This window comes from Scardinius erythrophthalmus (genome assembly GCF_964197995.2).
Source record: "Scardinius erythrophthalmus genome assembly, chromosome: 12".
In the NCBI taxonomy this organism is placed as follows: Eukaryota; Metazoa; Chordata; class Actinopteri; order Cypriniformes; family Leuciscidae; genus Scardinius; species Scardinius erythrophthalmus.
Genome location: NC_138232.1, coordinates 42,682,885 through 42,703,778, shown reverse-complemented (window position 1 = coordinate 42,703,778; position 20,894 = coordinate 42,682,885). Strand labels below are relative to the sequence as shown.

At 38.5% G+C, this 20,894-nt stretch overlaps 2 protein-coding genes across 7 annotated transcripts in view; both read right to left on the bottom strand.

The window, feature by feature from the left end:
* The window catches only part of zglp1 (zinc finger GATA like protein 1), a 19,752-nt gene extending 13,257 nt beyond the window's left edge, over window positions 1-6,495 (bottom strand). Inside the window, exons 1-4 of one of the 4 annotated variants that reach the window (XM_081380658.1) lie at window positions 6,383-6,495; window positions 4,794-4,979; window positions 1,858-2,560; window positions 937-1,040 (exon numbers count right to left, since the gene is read on the bottom strand). In XM_081380658.1, the coding sequence (XP_081236784.1) occupies window positions 937-1,040; window positions 1,858-2,560; window positions 4,794-4,979; window positions 6,383-6,437 (1,048 nt within the window). In that variant the 5' untranslated portion in view covers window positions 6,438-6,495. Of the gene's footprint in view, window positions 1-936; window positions 1,041-1,857; window positions 2,561-4,793; window positions 4,980-5,088; window positions 5,192-6,195; window positions 6,345-6,382 lie in introns of those variants that run through there. The other 3 variants (XM_081380659.1, XM_081380660.1, XM_081380657.1) reach the window with 3 other exon arrangements.
* Window positions 6,496-6,838: 343 nt separating this feature from the next.
* fdx2 (ferredoxin 2) lies at window positions 6,839-16,023 on the bottom strand (the record flags this gene model as incomplete). 3 transcript variants are annotated; one of them, XR_014031214.1, is made up of 6 exons in its annotated part: window positions 6,840-7,591; window positions 8,046-8,855; window positions 14,713-14,800; window positions 15,464-15,570; window positions 15,651-15,705; window positions 15,785-16,023. XR_014031214.1 is itself a non-coding variant. In XM_081380661.1 (5 exons), the coding sequence occupies 5 exons, from the start codon at window positions 15,957-15,959 to the stop codon at window positions 8,699-8,701; spliced, it is 582 nt and encodes a 193-aa protein (XP_081236787.1). In that variant the 3' UTR covers window positions 6,839-8,698. The 3 variants fall into 3 exon arrangements, 2 of the variants coding, with proteins under 2 accessions (XP_081236787.1, XP_081236788.1); XM_081380661.1 differs by having other exon boundaries at window positions 6,839-8,855; XM_081380662.1 differs by having other exon boundaries at window positions 7,016-8,851; window positions 14,709-14,800; window positions 15,785-15,959.
* Window positions 16,024-20,894: the final 4,871 nt, after the last annotated feature.

The window sequence follows — 20,894 nt, the reverse complement described above, 5'->3', positions numbered from 1 at the left end:
GTGAGCGCTCTAAAGCGGCACTAAAAGAATGTTTTAAAACTTTCATAGAGACCTCAAACTGAAAGCACAAAGCCTGTCTTTAAATTTAATTTCGTTTTGTATTAATTGTATCTTAATTTGAATCGATGTTTCAACAACAAATTGTCTGGATTTAATAAGAAGTAGGCTAAATATTAGAAAATAGATAATCAGGACACGGAGGCACTGGCTAACCTGGAGCTCGTCTCATAAATGAACCGAAACTCAGCGTAGGCCTATAAGCTCACAGACCTGAGAAATATAGATAGCTTGAAATGTCTACTTTTAAGCAGAACAATTCAAAACGAAAGAAAACAGACTGCGCTGCTTATGCAATTCGTATAAAATGTGCATTTCTCTCTGGCGCTGCGAAGATCGCGAGTCGTCAACTTAATCTGTCTAGCCGAAACTGACATAAAAAAATAACTGTTTTATTAGTAAACAATTAAAATGTCTCCTGCTATATTTAACATATTTGCCTGTTCCTTACAAAACACTGACAGTGGGGTTTTTGACTGTTTTTTTTTTTTTTTTTTTTAGCAGCTGCGGACAAATTTTTGACACACACACACACACACACACAAAATTACATAACACTCTGCGCTTATGTTTTAAAAAAGATAATTTACATATAATTAACCATTTTTAAATAGCCCACTTAAAGTGTTTATTACAAATAAATGACTAAATGCTAAAAATTCATACATTTTAATGAACAAACATATGCGTTGCATTTACAATTCTGTGAAAACAGGGGGTGCTGCAGCACCTCCACTTCCCGCGGCCCTGTGTGTGTGTGGTACTGACTGACTAGTGTGCGTGTGTGTGTGCACGTGTTTGTGTGTCCCTCTGGTGGGTGTGTCTGGTACTGACTGACCAGTGTGTGTGTGTGTGTGTGCGTGTGTGTGTGTTACTGACTGGACTGGCAGGAGTCGCTCTCCTCTTCTGAGCTGCTCCTCTGGCAGGTTTGTAGAGATCGGCAGCGGCTGCTCCGGCTTCGTCTCAAGCGCCTGATCTCCTCGCTGGGCAGAGGACAACACAACATCAGGCTCATCTTACAGAAATACTGTTTTCATTCAAGAGCTGCACGATTAATCGTTAAAAGACTGTGATTCCGATTCAAACACCCACACGTTGATCTAATTCCTGAATGACAGCGATTCGGTTGATGTCTACCAAACCTTTGACAAGTACAATCACAGTGAACATTAAAATCTGCGTTGTCACCCAGAGAGAGCAGTTATCATGTTAAGGTATGAAACGGCTTCGAAAACTGTCTTTTCAACCACACAGTATCATTATTTCTGTCTTACAATAAATCTAATTATCACATAAGTACTGGGATAAAAGTTTATAGTTCGGATATAAACACTGATGTCCATAGTAGTAATCAAAATAGAGCAAATCACCTTTTGAAAGAAAATTTATGAAATTTAATTAAAAATTGTATGAATTACATCGTTACACCAGTAGGAGCTGGTTTAAAAAAAAAACGTATTTGTCATTGAATCATTCATTCAAGAACGCCGTTTCATTCAGTAATAACACAAGTGACATCTTTATGCACAAGTCATTGAATCATTCACCTACGTTAATCTACTAACTCTCTAGTCTGGTTTGTTTGTCAGACAAAATGGTAGATTCGGTGTTATGATTGGTCAGATCACCTGTCAATCAAACTCTCGGCGAAGGATGAATTAACACTTTGTAAGAACCTCTAGGAAATTACATCTTATTTTATTTAGTTATCAATTCAGAATCATGGGCAAATCGTGATTAGATTAAAAAAAAAAAAAAAAAAAAAGTGATTCTCAATTTATCCAGAATCGTGCATCTCACCTGTAATTGGAGGTGATGATGAGTCTGCTCTGATCCGTGTGGATGTCCAGTTCGGGACACATGCTGAACGTGACGCCCTGCACATCCGGGTCCTGCGGGTCGGGGCTCCGGGCGGGTCGAGGCTGTTTCCTCTGCGTGCGTCTGTGGGCGTCCCATGATGCCGTCAGAACCGCCTGCGTATCGTGGATCTCTTTATTCGGACTCTGGAGATTATTGTTAATGTCAAATGAAGATGCATGTTCAGAGGCATCGAGCCATGCACTCTCAGCATCTCGATCAGACACCAAACAGGAAGTGAAGTCAAGAGGACAATCACTTCCTGTGAACCTGACAACAGATTCGCCTGGATCCGAACAGCCATCGTCTCTGGACTCGTTTTCCGTCAAACAGTTTTCACTGAAGTCACTCATGCTGGTCTTTATAAGCTCAGCGAGATCATCGCTTCCTTTTGTTTCCTCCACGTCCGTCGCAGGCTCTGAGCTGTAGACTGAGAAACATGCATTAGACGGGACGCTGCCGGAAGAAACAGCAGGACGCTCGGGAGGTTTGGACATTATAACGGTGTCCGACGGGTCGAGAACAACCGGGCCTTCGGACTGCAGGAGCCGCTCGCACTGCTGGTTGATCAGACGCATCACTTCCCATGCGCTGCTGCGGTCCGACTCCCGCATTATAGAGAAAGAGCCCATGAACTCTGAGTCCCCTAGTGAAAAAAAAAAAAAAAAGGGTAATACTTTTTAATAAGGTCCATTAGTTAAGTAAGGGATAATGTACATCCAGCCGGTTGTCATCTCAGAATAAACCCGACGGGTGATCAGGGTCAGGTCTTCATCAGCCTGAAGGGGTTTATTCTGAGATAACAACCGGCTGGATGTACATAATAATGATGGTTATAACATAATATAAACACTTTGTTTTAAGATGAAAGACTGTTTGTGGAACCGATGTTTCTTCACAGAGATGAGTGACTGTAACCAGCTAACATTCTCAGAAAGTTATTTTTGGCCATGTCCACACTAATACGTTTTCGTTTGAAAACGTATATTTTTCTCTCCGTTTTGGCCTTCCGTCCACACTGAGACGGCGTTTTTATTAATGAAAGCTAAGCTTTTTTGAAAACACACTTCAAAGTGGATACATTTGAAAACGGCGTTTTCGCGTTGTAGTGTGGACTGTGAAACCGGTGGTATTTAAAAACGACGACGTAAATTTAGTCATGTGACGCATATTGTACCAATAGATATTCATGTTTACACCAGTATTGTGCCTGTTATGTGCTGTTCACTTTCACACTGTTGCTAAAAATATTCTACATTGCACACTCTTCATATCACAGTCCTGCAAAGATGACAGAATTTACTCACATTTGCTGCGATACATGAGAGCAGTTGCGTTTTAGACCAAACATGGCGACTGCGAGCGACCTGGACCGCATCAGTGAATGCTGAGATGTTTTACTAAATAAAATTATCCTGTCAGAAGAATTGCACGATAACTTCATTATTTATTTTTCCATTTGAATCATATCAGTGATCTTTTGGGGGGTTTTACGCATACGCAGTAAAGGTGAATTTAGTGTTTTCAGGCGTTTTCCAAAAGTTTCTCATCCACACTGAAACGTCCGAAAACGCTAGTGTGGACGGAGAGCGTTTATAAACGAACACGCCGTTTTCAAATGTATCCGGATTAATGTAGACATAGCCTCAATGTTATATAAGCAGACATTCTTCCAGTAATGTTAATAGAACATTCGTTCAGTTATCTGGTATTTAATAAAGTTCTCAGAACGTTAGCACAACAACATTTATACACCGTTCATGGAACGTTTTATTTCTGACGTTTTAGTTTGTCATTCGTCGAACGCAGCGTTTCCCAACCCACACCAAAAGTACATTTACATGACAACAATGCATTTAAAAAAACAAATTTGTGTTTGTGTAGTTTACACAGAGACAATAACAGTCTCGTTTAAAAAAAAAACTTGCATTTTGAAACCCATTTTCAAAAGTTTGCATTTTCAGGCCCCAAACCGCTGTTGTCATGTAAATATTGATTTTCACCCGAGTCTTTCGGGCCGGAGAGGACGAGCGAGCTGCCGTCTGGATTCAATAAGTCAAAGGTATTACTGAGCATATACATTTACTCAAATATAATAATCTTATGGTATATTGCTACACTCGTAATGAATTTGTAATGTACTTGTAACACAAATAAAGTAAACTTTAATATCACTAATCAAGCATGTAATTAGTCCCTACACAGGCATATACTTAAAGTTTACTTCAAGTTGTTCCAATTTAACACACTAAATACACTTAAAGTTATGCTTTACTACAATTTAATTACAACTAAAATATACTTAGAACAAAATTAGTTGTTCCAAAATAGCACACTTCAAGTTAACTAATCATTAACACACTTAAAGTATAATGAATTAGTCTAGCTGCAAGTTGACTTAGCATATTATTTTTTTCACCAGGGAAAGTTCAGTTAATGCTGACAGAATGTTCATTATTTAATTAATTATTGCTTTAAGTCCTCAGCTAAAAAAAAAAAAAAATTTTCTAATGTTAAAAATGAAATGTTATAAGCAAACATTCTTCCAGTAACCTTAATAGAACGTTCGTTCAGAGGTATCTGGTCTTTAATAACGTTCTCAGAAAAACAAAAAGATTATTTATACGTCGTTCATTGAACGTTTTATTTCTGACGTTTTAGTTTGTCGTTCGTCTAACACAGTGTTTCCCAACCCACACCAAAAGTACGTTTACATGACAACAATGCATAAAAAAAAATAAAAAAAATGTGTTTCTGTAGTTCAGACAGAGACAATAACGGTATCGTTTTCAAAAACGTGCACTTTGAAACACATTTTCAAAAGTTTGCATTTTCAGGCCCCCAAAACAATGTTGTCATGTAAATATTGTTTTTTTCACCAGGGTCTTTCGGGCCGGAGTTGCCGTCTGGATTCTCTCCAGAGCTCGAGATCCCGTCATCCACAGGCGGATCGAGATTCGTGGCCTCCCGGAGCAGGAGGAGGATCGTGGACTGCGTGACCTGAGCATCTTCTGCAGGGTCACGAGGAGAACGTGCATGAGAGCTCATGTTCCCTCGTCGGCTTGCTGGAAAAGAGAAGGACACGAACTGAGACACAAGCCTTTCTGAAGCTTTTCAAATATGGAATTATAGTATTCAAGAATTAGTTCACCCAAAAATGAAAATATTACTCACCCTTAAGTTGTTCCAAACCTATATGAATTTCTTTCTTGTGCTGAACACAAAAGAAGATTTTTGGAAGATGGACCCCATTGACTTCCATATAATTTGTCGTCTTCCATACTATGGAAGTCAATGGGGTCCATCTTCCAAAAATCTTCTTTAGTGTTCAGCACAAGAAAGAAATTGACGGTGAGTAAATGAAGACAGAATTTTCATTTCTGATTGAATTATCCCTTTAAACACAAATCACAAGAAGTCTCTTATGCTCACCAAAGCTGCATTTATTTAAATAAAAATACAGTAAAAACAGTAATGTTAAATATTATTACAATGTAAATCAGCTGTTTTCTATGTGAATATATAGTAAAGTGTAATTTATTCCTGTGATCAAAGCTGTATTTTCAGCATCATTACTCCAGTCTTCAGTGTCACATGATCCTTCAGAAATCACTCTAATATGAGGATTTGATGCTCAGGAAACATTTATGATTATTATCAGTGTTGAAAAGAGTTAATATTTTGTGGAAACTGTGATTTTTTCCAGGATTCTTTGATGAATAGAAAGTTCAAAAGGACAGCATTTGGCGAATAGAAATCTTTTGTAACATTATGTGTTGTCACCTTTTCAGTTTAATGCGTCATTGTTGAATAAAAGTATGAATTTCTTTTTTTTTTAAGATTAAAATACTTTTTCCCAGTCATCTCAGCAGCAACAAAAAAACAAAAGTGTCCCAATCAACCTGAATTCACCACTATATTCCAGAGCTTTTCCCCCAGAGTGATGTATTTTGAGAGAGTGACACATCTGTTCACTACAGTAAAGATTATGGAGTAAACTGAAGACGCATCTCACCATCGTAAAAACACAGAAAAGACTGTCATATAGGATTATCCAAAGGTGGTTTATATAATAGATATGCTTCAAAATATATTTTATAGACCCACTGTAACGGCGCTTTTGAATAACGGGGATTAATCAATCACATTTACATCAGAACTGATGCAAAACTGCCAAAAATAAAATATATTGGAAACTGAAGATAAATTCCCTCACAGTTTAGTTCTGCACGCGAATATTTCAGACACAGAGTAAAATTGGTCAAAAACGTCTTAACTTACAATGTAACAGATCAGCGAGTTTTCTCTCAGGAGTCGCAACAAAGTAACAGTAAAACTCCCGCGCACGGCGCGCGCTCACGTTCCTCAGCAGTTTTGAGCTGATTCAGCGACGCAAGATGTTCAGGTGATATGTGTGTGTGTGTGTGTGTGTGTGTGTGTGTGTGTGAACAGATGTAAATAAACTCACCACATGAGAACAAGCCGCTGTGACTCTGTAGCAGAACTGTGAGGAACGAAATCATTTCACATGTAATTCCGACTGTCACGTGACGTGATGATGAGCAGGTGTTCCGGATCTCACCTGTCCTTGTTTGCAAACATGGACTAAAAATTAACACTTCCACAGCATTTATTAATCTTAGTCAATGTTAATTTCAACATTTACAAATCCAAAGCTGTATTTGTTAACATTAGTTGTGAACTAACATGAACAAACAAAAGTTTTACAAACATTAACAAATATTGTTAATATAATGTATAATATATATGCAATATAATAAATTAGACCTTATTTTAAAGTGTTTAAATTATTTTTTATGTAACATTTACTTGAAAGTGAGTTTTCACTAAACAACATTGTGTGAAGTGGATCTTGGATTCATTGTGAAGAAGTTGTTTGTTCATCTCAGACTCCAAACACATGTAATATGACACATTACTGTTTATTTCATACATCAAAAAATCAAGCATGATTTTTATTATTGTACAAAGCTTCAACAGATTTGTGGTTTCTTAAGTTTGATAAATAATTTCATCTGTGCGCACAATGACCTGAGCGGAGGAGGGAGAAACGTGTGTGACGTTTGACAGGTTTGTGTGTTCAGGGTTTATTAGTAATGAAACGAACTTCAGAGCAGCGTTTACAGAACAGTTTCATGAACTGATCATCAAACACCAGAGCAAACGAGGAGAACTGCCGTTTCTGCAGTCAATAACTCTCTCTACAATTGCACACAGAAAGAGTCGAAACATGTTAATATTTATGAAAACCAGAATTCATTTGTAATGTGGAATGCTTGTGTATTCTTTGGTGAACCTCATGAAACATTTCATACTTCACCCTGGAAAAAAGAAGTTATATTTTGTATGAATAAAATAAAGCCTGTGTTTAAAATGTATTTATACATCATTGCACTGCCTTTTAATTACTTTTAAAGTAATTTTTTATTGCCTTTTTTACTTCCACTACCATCAAAAGTTGAGTCGGCAACATTTTTGTTGTTTTTCCTTTCAACAAGGCTTGCATTCATTTAATCTAAATTACAGTAAGAACTATGAAATATTTACAATGTAAAACACCTGTTTTCAATGTGAATATATAGTAAAGTGTAATTTATTCCTGTGATCAAAGCTGAATTTTCAGCATCATTACTCCAGTCTTCAGTGTCACATGATCCTTCAGAAATCACTCTAATATGATGATATAATAACAGCTGTGCTACTTAATTTTGTGTAAACCATTTTAACCATGTAAACAGTTTTTCAGGACTCGTTGTTAAATAGACCCCAAATCTTTGAAAGATAGTGTATTCTATGGTCCAAAAGTTTGGGGTAAGATTTTGTTTTTAAATAAATTAATATTTGTATTCATCAAGGACACATTATATTGATCATAAGTGACAGTAAAGACATAATGTTGCAAAAGATTTCTATTTCAAATAAATGCTGTTCAAAGGATCCTGAAAAATAAAATATATTTCCATAAACATATGAAGCAGCACAACTGTTTTCAACACTGATAATAATCATAAATGTTTCTTGAGCATCAAATCATCATATTAGAGTGATTTCTGAAGGATCATGTGACACTGAAGACTGGAGTAATGATGTTGAAATTCAGCTTTGATCACAGGAATAAATTACACTTTACTGTATATTCACATAGAAAACTGCTGATTTACATTGCAATAATATTTCACAGTTTTTACCGTATTTTTGATCAAATAAATGCAGCCTCGGTGAGCAGAAGAGACTCTTTCACAAACATTAAAAATCCTCAAGACCCCAAACTTGTGAACGGTAGAGTATATCAATAAAATTTGGAAAAACTAATTATTTTCCTGCAGTACAGTAAGCCATCAAGAAAAATGTCACAGTCATGGGAAACATGAGCGTAATTATCATAAAAACTGTCACAATGCCAAAAAACGTAATGGTCTTAAAATAGGCTAATTTTATTCACACAAAAGAAAAGAAACAGAGAGAAACAGGTCTTGGATTTTGATGTGTTCAGTGCATTTAAGCCAAAAATATACCATCTATAAATGTAAATCAGACTGGTTATATGAAGGATAATGAACGTTCACACCGGAGTCAGTGTGGAAATACCTGTGGACCAAATTCAGCAGGAGCTCAAGAGTTCTCGAGAGATTCCCCAACGGGCCGTCACGCAGCGAACAAGCCTTTAACGACTACAACCTGCTCACGTTTAGTGTCGTATCCCACAGTGCTTTGCGATCTGTACCCCTGACCTCGCTTGACCTCTCCTTCGTGACCCCGGCGCTCAGTGAGGTTTGGGCACGTGACCGTCCACGTAGAAGTTCCTGGTGACCTTGGGCAGCGTGAGCTCGATGCCGTCCAGCTCCGGCGTGAGGATGATCTGGCAGCCGAGACGAGAGTTCTCCTGCAGCAGCGGAGCCATGTCCAACATATCGTCCTCCCTGCAGGGACACACACACACATACACACACAGACATGCACACACACGACGCTCGTTACATGAGTGATGGTGAAAACCATTATGTAACAATTCTGGATAAATTGAGAATTATGATTTATGTGTTTAAAGAAAGATCATGATTCTCCTACGAATCTGAATAAACATCGAAACAAAATAACATGTAGTTTATTAAAGGGTCTTACAAGATGTTGATTGCTACAGTTCATTTAAAAAATATCTTCTTTGGATTTTTTATTATGTATTGAAAATCGGTTCGAATGAATGATTCACTTTTTTTGAACGAATCTCTTGAATGATTCAATGACTCACTCAAAGACTTCACTTGTTTCATTACTGGATGAATCAGCGTTTTTGAACATCTCTCTTGAATGAATGATTTAATGAACGTCACATAAGCCTTTAAATGGAAAGGAACAACCTAAGCTCTTGATCAACTGGAACTTGATATGGAACTGATTTATTATTTACAGTATTTTCCTTGTGAATTTTTTTTATTGCACCATTCTATAGGCCTGTATGTATGTTTGGGCTTTTGAAGAAAATTTTAAAACTTGCAAATGAAAATAACAATACAATAAACTATAACTGTGTAAAAACAGCTATCTTAAGGTAGCTACAAGTATTACGTGGTTAAATGTCAAAATAACTGACATCATACACAAGAACTGTGTGGGGTGGGAGTAAATTAAGAGCGATCTGCTGTGACGTCACAATCGTGTTGCGTTGTGGTCTTTGCATTTGCCTGATGTGCACGAGTAGACTTGCTCCCTCGGTCAAAATCGAGGGGTCGAGGGTCTGTCCAGATAATCTTCCTTCGCCCACTTGAAGAAGTTGAACGCACTTCAAAATGGTGCCATTCCCCTGAGGGGAAGTGCTTTTTTGAACAAATCTCTTGAGTGAATGATTCAATGACTCACTCATAAACACTTCACTTGTTTAATTTCTGGATGAATCAGTGTTTTTGAACAAATCTCTTGAATGAAAGATTCACGTAACATTCTCATTTTCCACTAGATATTTTCCTCTACATCTCAACAGCAATTTCGATGTCGGCACGCTCTGCATCAGCTGACCACTAAGGGGCGACTGTACAGGGACGTGACATCACTGCCAGATACAAACTGTGCTTTCGCGCTATGGCTGGCGCTGCGCTTGTCATATCACAACTATTCAGTGTTTTTAACCACATAATATTTATTTTAGGCTTCAGACATTTAAATACATATAATTTATAGCAAAACAATACATTTATAGTTGGTAAAATACACAATGGTGTCTATGGAAGCAGCAACAACAATCCATTCAAATTATATTTGCTGATATGTTTTATTCATATCAGATAGACAGTGTAAGTAACTATAAAGGTTACTCTATTCTTCTCCCAGTTCACCGGCCACTTACTTTCATGTATTTCGGGAGAAACTGATGAGTTCACGTGCTTTAATAAATCCAACAGACAGGAATCTCTGAACTGCGGCCCAAACATGACGGCGCCCATCTCCCGTTACAGATCGAGATCATTTAGGTTTTTAAACGACAAACTCACTTACACGTATTTGAGAATCGGAATAGAAGATAGATGATGACATGATAAGCAAGTTTGTTAATATTTAGAAATAAAAGTGCTACATCTGTCATACAGCGCTATTCTGGCTGCGGTGAATCCCGTGCCAAGCATGACGCGTCACCATGGAAACATGGGGGGAGGTGGGGTTGCGATGCTGGCTCAACATCGTGACGTCTGTTAGCCACATAGACAGTATAATAGGGCTGGGCGATAAAACGATAACGATATGTATCGCGATAGACACCTAATCAATATCAATAAAAAATGCGTTCGATAAAACGTTCGATAATTTTTTTTTTTTTTTCGTTGGAACCAACCAGCAAAGCAAGTTTGATTGCATGAACAAAGGCACTCACTCTCTAGTAACTAGATAAAACAGAAAAAGTCAGCTCGCCTGACTTAAAGTCTGACCGTAGTCAGACCAATGTCGTCTGCAGATTATGCAAGACCGTCGTCAGTTTCTCTGTTATTCGCGTTCTGATGCGCTGTTCTAGCGTGTGCGTTTCTCAGCGCATACATGTGAAGCTCACATGCACTAAAAGCCTGTCTACCAGCGCCTGAATACTAAGTTATCTTTCGAGTCTTATTTTGCTAATACTGTTATATACACACAAGGTTTACATAAACTAGTCGGATATGTCTAAAGTAAAAGCAAACTTGAGAAAATTGAGAGAAAATCTGCTTGTCAAATGCGTGTATAATAGACGCGTCGCGCGCAGCTCTTAAAGAGACAGTAATAGTAAACACGCTGCCGCTTGTCCTTAAAGGGATAGTTCACCCAAAAATTATCTAATATTTTCTAATATTAATATTTTGAAGAATGTGGGTATCCAAACAGTAGCTGGTCCCCATTGACTTCCATAAAAATATACTATGGAAGTCACTGGGGTACATCAACTGTTGGTCATTCTTCCAAATAACTTTTATTTTCAACAGAAGAAAGAAACTTATTCGAGTTTAAAACAACGTGAGAGAGTAAATTATGAAAATTAGAATTTTTAGGAGAACTATCCCTTTAATGTTAATAAAACAACAAAATGTAAAGAGAAAATCACTCACTGCTCTTGACTAATAACTTTATTAATAGCTTTAATAAGTATCAATGTATAATTTATAGAAAATAGAAAGAAATAGATTTATAGAATTTATAGAAAGAAATCGTAATATTATATTTTTGCCATATCGCCCACCCCTTTATAAAGCATTTCTTACGTATTCTTTAATTTTGCACCTTAATGTTAAGAGATAATTGTTAAGTGTTCATTGTGATTTTAGACTTTTGAGTTTTCCATGGTCGTGTTGACATTTCTGCCTTTATAACTGATGGGATTATAATCAGAGGTAGGTTAAGTTTAAAATAAAAAAAATCTTTAAATGTAATATATTTGTCTCCTGGACTGGTCCTTATTTTAAATATGTTATAAAAAATTTCAATAATTATCGATATCGACCGATATGAAACACTTATATCGTGATACAGTTTTCAGCCATATCGCCCAGCCCTACAGTATAAGAAGTGGACAGAGCCATCTCATTGGAACTCAATTGAGACAAGTGAAGCCCATTTTTAGGACTTCCGTTCCTGACGCGCAGACTCAAACCGACTCAAACAGAGCGTGACGACGTAGATGTGACGTGAGCAACCCGTCTGTCTTCTAGCCGCTGTGGCGAGAGAAATCTGAATCATTCCCTTCCGAATCCCCCAGAGACGGAGAGTGTGAGTAGGAGGTGTCCATGAGATAGGAGCAGGAGAAACTTTTGCTAAGTATTCTGATTAATTATAGGGATGCACCGATTGGGAAATTCTGGGCCGATACCGATACCGATGTTTAACATAACAACTTGGCCGATGCCGATGTTTTTTCTTTTTGTCATTTATTCCTTCTTTTGTGCCACGGAAACATACAAGTCTTTCGGCTCTTGATCACACTATCCTAGAATGAGCACAAATTCAATCAGACCAATTTATGAAACAAAAAAAACATTTAATGTCACTTTCTGGTTGACATTAGTTATAACCTTATTTAAGACAAGTTATTTTTCAGTTGTTATGAGGAGCAATATGAGAGAGAAATTTGGTAATCATTGTCTGACCCAACAAAAAAAAAAAAACATTATAATATTCATTTTATTTTTCGTGTTCGCATTTATGAGGGAAAAAACACGGGTGAATGTTCATACCAAAATATGAAATTTTAAGCGCGCACGCGCTCTTCTGCCTCTAAGAACGAGCAGAGAGAGAGAGAGAGAGAGAGAGAGAGAGAGAGAGAGAGAGAGAGAGAGAGAGAGAGAGAGAGAGAGAGAGAGAGAGAGAGAGAGAGAGAGAGAGAGAGAGCCCCGGCCGCGGCTATTCAGAGCGGTCAAGCTTCCCCGTACTTTTTGACAAGCGTCCTTGACAGGGCGGCCAGAGCTTCTTTGCAGCTCAAGTCGGCGGCGGTTTGTACAGTTAACGCTCTATCTGTTGACGGCGCTGAGGGAAAAGCTCCCGCCACTGGAAGAAGTGGTCGCCGACGCCGCCCATTTGTGTCCTCCTGCGCACCCATCAAAGCCGTTCAGAACGTCTTCAGCACTCGCGGATCGTGCATAAATTACTCCGCCGCTTCGCCGCTGCTTCTGCTACACACCATGGTCGTTATTTTCTCGAGAAAAGGAGTTTTCTCATAGCGTTTGCAACGCAATACTCGTTCCCTTATTTCTCAGGGAACCGAGGTTAAAGTAACCGAGTACGTTCTGCCTTCCCTTCCACATGAGTCAGGTAACAAAACTGACAAAAATGTTTTTTATTTCACCCCAATGATGATATTTCATATACGTAAACGCTCATTATCCTGTAGGCTATGTAATTAAATTAATATAAAGGGGCGATTTGTCCACGAATGACTTAAATGAATAACTAGCCTACTAGTCGACTAGAAAAAACTTTTAGTCGGAAGCAAACGAGCGGAGCGGCATATTCAGAAATGCGCTTTTCACTCACGAGCTCTGATCGAAACAAACCCGAACCTCACGGTCTGCAGTCTGCTGAACTTGCGCAGAAACATCTAAATATAACCATTTTTTTAAATTTAAAACTAGGCCTACACTATTTTAGCACAAATTATGAGCTTATTGACGATTTTCTTTTTTTGGGTCGGCCTGATGAAAAGTGGGGCCATGCCTGAGCTACAGGACATCGTCTTTCAAAACATAACCTGCGCGAAAGAGAGGGAAAAAAATTAATGCGTCATTGTACACAGCACTTCTGAAAATGCACTTCCGAATGCGTCTCTGTCACCAGCACATTACAAACCAGTTTAACTGACGCCCATGTGACATCGGCGAATGTCATTTTTATTTCCCGATGGCAGTTAACGAGGCAAATATCGGCCGTTACCGATGTTCAGCCGATGCATCGGTGCATCCCTAATTAATTATTTTTGTCATTTTGCCTCCACGTCCCCCGATTGCCCACGAGCTTCTCCTCCTGTCCATATGGTAATCTCTCCACTGTGCGACAGAGAGTCGCGTGGTTATGACGCAATCGTTAGCCTATTTTTACAAAAACTGCATCTACGGGGCCATAACAAAAGCTACAAGGTAATGGAACATTTTATACATTGTCGTGTTTCTTTAGAAATAAATAATGGACAAAAGGAGTCTTTAAACGCCTCAGATGTAAAGTTATTCGCTGTCAAAGTGTCAAAATGAATGGGAGTCAATGGGATGCTAACAGCAGGTGAAGTTCTGCTATAAGATGGTGGCACGCGGCCGGCTTCAACTTCCGGTCGACTTCCTTCCCGCTTGGTTAGCCATCGCGATGGACGATGGTATCGTCTATCTGCCCTACCCTAGAACAGACGGTCAGTGTGTCATAAACCGATCGATCTGCGCAGCGCCGCTTCAAGTCGAACACACCTTTCACTTGTTTTATCACTGGATGAATCAGCGTTTTTAAACGAATCTCTTGAATGAATCATTCAATGACTCACTCATAAAGACTTTTAACAGTCACTTGTCACCATCTACTGGTGTAACAATGTAATTGATACAATATTTATAAGTTGCTTTCAAAAGGTGATTTACTACATTTTGATTGCTACGGTAGACATCAGTGTCTTTATCCGAAATATAAACTTATAATCCCAGTATTTCTGTGATAATTTGAATTATTGTAACAGACTTAGCCGAGTCATTGTCATGTAGGAATAAGATTGCGTGGGTGTTTGAATAGAGATTGCGATCTTTCAACGATCTTTCGTGCAACTCTACCATAATGTGGTATTCTACTTGCCTTTCTTCAGGATCTGGAAGTTTATCGCAGTAGTCGCTGTTCACGTACACGTGACACGTCGAGCAGGCCAGAGACGCTTCACAGGCCCCTGAGAACAGAGACACATGAGACACACATCTTCATTATCTTTCAAATTCTAAAAAAGGAAAATAGAGTAATAAAAATAAACTAATAAAACAAAATGGTACAAATAAAGTACAGCGCATGCAACAAAGGATATGACAAAGATATCACTTTTTTCCCCATGAATAAATGATTGACCCTTTAGAATGAAAGCTGTATCATATACTTGGATATTTATATGAGCAATACCATGCTCTGACATAGCCATGCGAAACGCCTCTATATCTCTATCAGATGAGCTGCAGAGTTAATTTTGTGTGGATAAAATCAAACACTAATTTCACATATTTTGTCATTCAATAATTCAAGCACTTTTCAAGTCCCTTTCCAAAAATATGGCTGTTTTGAAGGGGTTTCAAACACTTTAAGCACCTTGCACGAACCCTGCAAGTTGACAAAAAGGCTGAATCCAGTATTTAGTGATAGTATAGGAAATGTATAAGCAATTTAAAAGGCCGGTCAAGGATTTACAGCTCAACACAACTGTAATTAAATGCTTTTTAGATGACCTGCTGTCAAAAGTCTATCGCAAAGGCTTTTATGTCCCCACCAATATCAAAATCAAACATACGCCCTTGCATATTATGAATATGAACCTCAAAGACAGAGTGAAGATATTTGAACTCACCTTCAAGATCAACGCCATGCTTGTGCGCCAGGTAAAGAACATTATCGCCAACTTTCCCCTTGACTGGAATCCTCTGTCCAGAACGGTCGATATACACAACATTAACACTAGAGTAAAGGATTAAATACACCAGTCAGTCCAGCAGCACAGTTTAAGTGTATCGACACAGCAGGGTCTGTAAACTCACACATGCTCGTGTCTGTCCTCCTCAGGTGAGCTGCTGTCTTCACTCTGACACACACCTGACGCACACAAACACACAGTTACGCAAACTACTAATACGCCATCAGCGGCTGATGTGTGTATGTGTGAAGGACGCACCGATGCTGGTCTGCAGGCGCCTGTTGGGAGATGAAAACCCGTCGACAGCTCGTCCAACAGCGACTCCCGTACAAACCTTTAACCGGTGAAGCGGGCAGATGCTGCAGACCAGAGAAACTCGGGCGAACCGCTGAGTGAAACTCACGCCCGCCCGGACCGCTGCGGACGCCGCCATGACACTGTTGTGATCACGTGACCTGTACTGGCCAATAGCAGACGAGACGTGATGAAGTCACGGTGTAATTTGGATGTTAGGATGGAATTAAGAAATACACAAATAAACATATTAAATAATTGTCGTTTTCTAGTAAATGGACAATGAAATAATTAATAACTGCTTAGAAAAAGTATACGCTTATAACCACATTGTATCAAGATTTATCCGTTTGCATAAAGGAGCTAGAAACAATAGATCATATTTTTCTTTTTCTTTTGGGTTTTCTGAAGAGTTGTTTAGTATTTTAATTTCCTCTACTTCTCTTGTTGTTTATATTAGCTGCAGAATTACATATTTCGATATAATTATTCATATATATAAATATAATTTATATATATATATATTGTGGAAGGTTAACTTTGGACACTTCCTAACAAGTATTGGTAAATAAAGTCAAAGAGATTTCTTTTAAGCTTATTCATCGGTATTATCCTGTTAAAACTTTCATTGTGTCAAAATTTAAAGTATAGATGTGATTTGTACTTTCTGTGATTCACAACCAGAGACTCTTGCAGCTTTTCTGGCATTGTGATCATACAAGAAAACTTTGGCAAGACATTTGCCAGTTCATTGTAAACTATATAAGACTTTGAGCTTTATTTCAAGTGTGTTTTGTTTGGGTTTTTCATTTCTGAGAAGCATGAAAATATTTATTTTCTTTCCAACTTAATTATTTTGCTTGTACTTTATCCACAAATGTAAAATACTTTATCCACAAATGTAAAACTATGAAAGTGACCCCCAATTTTTCTCACTTTTAAGAAGACGTTAAGGTCTATATTAAATCCTTGTCTACCTCCTGTAACAAAAAGGCTACTAAAAATTTGAATGTATGCTCACTTTATGATGTTTTTGTATAATCTTTATTTAATATTACTATTTAATGTTATGTGGGGAAGATTGTTATATTTATGTGATCTGTTTAATCAATATTTCCACATTTATTTATTTATTTCATCATTTAATTTTTATATATTTTTTCAGCTTTTTAAAAATTATTATTATTATTTTTTCTCTCAATTCAAATGTGATGTCATATTTGGCTGTCCATGAACCCCTGGCTCGTCTGTATTCTGTTAGTAAATGTAAAAAAAAAATAATAATAATAAAAAAAAAGCAATTAAGAAATACACAAATAAACATACCAAAGAATTATTGTTTTCAAATAAATGGACAATGAAATCATTAAGAAGAAAAATGATACACTTGTTACCAAATTTAATGAAGATGTATCAGTTTGCTTAAAGAAAACAGAAACAACAGATCATCATTTTATTTTTTATTTTGGGTTTTGTAAATAATTATTTAGTATTTTATTTACCCCTACTTCTCTTGCTGTTTATATTAGTTGCTGAATTGCATATTTCAACTGATCATTTATTTTTGTTTTTATTGTTGCATATACATAGCATAACATTTGGCAAATCTTTCAATATTTTTTGAAAGAGTTAGTAAATTAAGAAGTAAATGGAACTGTGTTTCTTTGGTTTAGTGAGTCTCTTAAATAATTTCTATATAATTCCTTTCATAAGATAATAATTTTATGATGTTCTCAATTTAGGCCTATAAATCACTTTAGATAAAAGTGTCTGCTAAATTGATACATCTAAATGTAATAAAAAATATTAAATTGACATTAAATACATTTGAACATATTTGCAAATGTAATACATTTTTGTTTAATTCATTGATGTATTTATTTAGCCTGGATGCCAGCTGAACTTAGCCCCGCCCACAACATTTGAGGTCGGGAAGTTCGGTCTGGACTTGATCCGATGTGGAGCAACTATGCTCGAACCAGAGCAGTTTGGACCAATGTCAGGGCGGGCTTTATACGATGATGGACAGATGATCAACAGTAACGTATTCATCCACGTCACCAAAGGCCACTTGGGTTGCGATAAGATTTGTTTGCTGTATTGTCGTGTTCTAATCCTAAAAGGAGAACTTGTTCGTATATGCATTCATCTTTACTATTTCTCTCAAAATGATGATCGTTTTGGTAAGTACTCTGTGTATCCTTAAATTCTTTTTACAACACCAGCAAAGATTGTTTACACTCATCTTCTTCTTCTACTTCTTCCAGCATGCATGCAGTTGAGTTCTGTTGACAACTATGCATCGCTCAACATACGTCACTTACTCCATTGCTCTGATTGGTTGTAGGTCTATCCAATTGAGTGCAGAGGCATTTTCTTTCCTGGTTCGGTTGAAACACGCCCCATAATCACAGCCCAATGGAGCAGTATCAGACTCATATTCTGACTAGAATCTGAGTATGATGACCTCAGGCTAGTATTTATTCAATTTTTACTATGAAATACTACAATTTTCTATGTTTTCTTTCTTCATAATACTTAAAGGGACACTCCACCCATTTGCATTAAGCTTTGCATTGTTAGAAATCCAGTCATACTATTGAATGGTCGTGCAACACTCTCTCATTTTTCCCCTGATACGGGAGAAATCCGTTATTTACCTCTTACACTTCCTCCTACAATGACGCAAAAATCGTCATTTTGCGTCATTGTAGGAGGAAGTGTAAGAGGGGGGGATTTCTGTTGAGACTACAAGCACTAGTTCCTCATCTTTCCCAGGGGGCGGGACCCGCTCACGCTACAGACCTATTACAGATCAGTGGGTGGGACTTTACTCTCTGAAACTGAAAGCAATATCCTCCATCTTGTCTGAAGCTAAGCTAACAGGCGCTGTGGAGACAGATGTACAGTTATGACAATAGCGGAGGAGAGTACTCAATATGATATAGAAGAAGATGATTTCGGAAGTCTGATGCTTGAATCAGGTGTTTGTGGCTACCTTTACAAGCCGCATTATAGCGAAGAGCAGGCGAGGCAGAAGACCTGCCTGCCGCGGACGAGGAGCCCGGACTGGCTCGAGTTAGGGCGGACTGGTGGCGCTGGTGATCTCACTATGCAACTACGAACCGCTACGAACACAGAGATAGAGTCCGTCTGCGGCAAAGAATTTCAACGATTACAATTTCTCCTGGACGAAATCGCTGAATCAGACGAGGACACGGACGTTTGTGTTGAGAACTATCCTAGTTTCGCACTGCATATGTTCTGACTGAACATCCAGGTACCATGCAATAATTCACCTTTTCGAAAGGAATACAAACGAGGAGTAATGCACTAATGAGTTCGCCAACTAACTAGACATTCTGTGTGAATGTGAAATGAATTTCAAGCTCTGGTGGTAGCTAGCCTTGTAGACGGAAGAGTGATTTCTCTTATGGGCAGATTTGCGCTTTCTGGATTAGTGGGAGTGGCTTGCGGAGCTGTGCAATGTGGTGCATTGTGGGAGCTGTTGTCTTTCATACAAATGCGTCCTGAAGTTATTTTTTGTCTTTCCTCGGTCACGAAGGCACCAAATTCAAAATTTATTTTACATTTCGACTACATATATGACCCACTTTAAATAAAAAACAATGTTCAAATGGGTGGAATGCCCCTTTAAAGATGTCTGTAGTTTTTCTTCTATGTCGCCATCTCTATTCGAAAACTGCAAACGCAGTTATTCGCGAAATTTGTGCGGATGAATCCAATGTTTTGAGGAGAATGTAAGGCTGTCAGTCGCCGCGCCGGTGTGGATACTGGCATTCGCAATTGTAGATTATACTATTTGGAAGTATGACCAACCTAAGAATTTTCACCGGAAAATGACATCTGAACAAGTAACTTCCACTTTTGTTCTGACCAACTAAGGGAAAAAAAGCAGTAAATCATGCTGATTAAATCTAACGATCGCTTATTTCTTACTTGTCCAGCAGAAAAAAAGCCGTCTCTGTGTCCGTTTTAAACCCCTTCCAAACACGGAGTTCACGCCACCTTTCAGAAGCCCTTCCGATATTATCCTTGTTTTCGCACGGGCCGGCTGCAGTCTCTTTTTTTCTGTAGCCACTCCGAACTCCAAAGTCTTTTGCATTTTACAATGGGTGAATATCCAGTTGTCACTGGTGATTGTGGTTTGAACCTTTCTGGATCCGCCATCAAAATGATAAGTTTAATTATATCAAGTGCTGTGAGAAAAGGCTATAAATCATACTCGGTTACTAACGTAACCTCGGATCTCTCTAGAAGAGGGAACGAGCACTGCATAATATCTTACACTAGGGGAAAATCTCTTTTCCGCGAGATATTGAAGCCAAAAATTATCCTTAATTTTGTAATAGTGTAAAACGCGTTGCGGCAGCATGCAGGCATCAGCTGGCGGAACAGCTCGCGTGCCCATTGGCTGCCCTGCGGCAACTGCAGCAGCCTATCGAGAGAGGCCCTTCGTGTCGTCAGATCCAATGATACGTCACGTCCCGCCGAAATGGGCGTGGCTTGGGCCTATAAATATAGCTCGACAGGCTGGTATATCTGGTTTTTCATCGCCGAAGCGAACCAGAGTGCGATGCATGCACGACAAAGTACTCGTTCCCTCTTCTAGAGAGAACCGAGGTTACGTTAGTAACCGAGTATGTTCTCTTACGAGAGGTCTCTCGTACTGCGTAATATCTTGCGCTAGGGGAACACAATGCAAAACGCCGTGCGTGCTGAGATCCAACACCAAAGTCCCAAGGGCAGGTGCCCGGGGTTCATACAGTGCATGGTCACTAGGGACTCGTAGAGAGTCCGGCAAAGAGGGGCTAGAACAGCAACATTCCCGCAATAAGTAGCGTCCTATTAGGAGCAAATTATATCAAAGTGTTCCACACAGTCAGGGTGAAAACTTGGCCTGAATTGATGAATATAAAGGGTCTTTTATTAGACCCGAAAACAGCTTAGCCTGTAAGACGGGAACTTCTAGGTTATAAAACCTTATAAATGTAGATGGGGAGGCCCAGCCTGCCGCCATACAGATGTCTTGCAAAGCAATCCCGCTAGACCA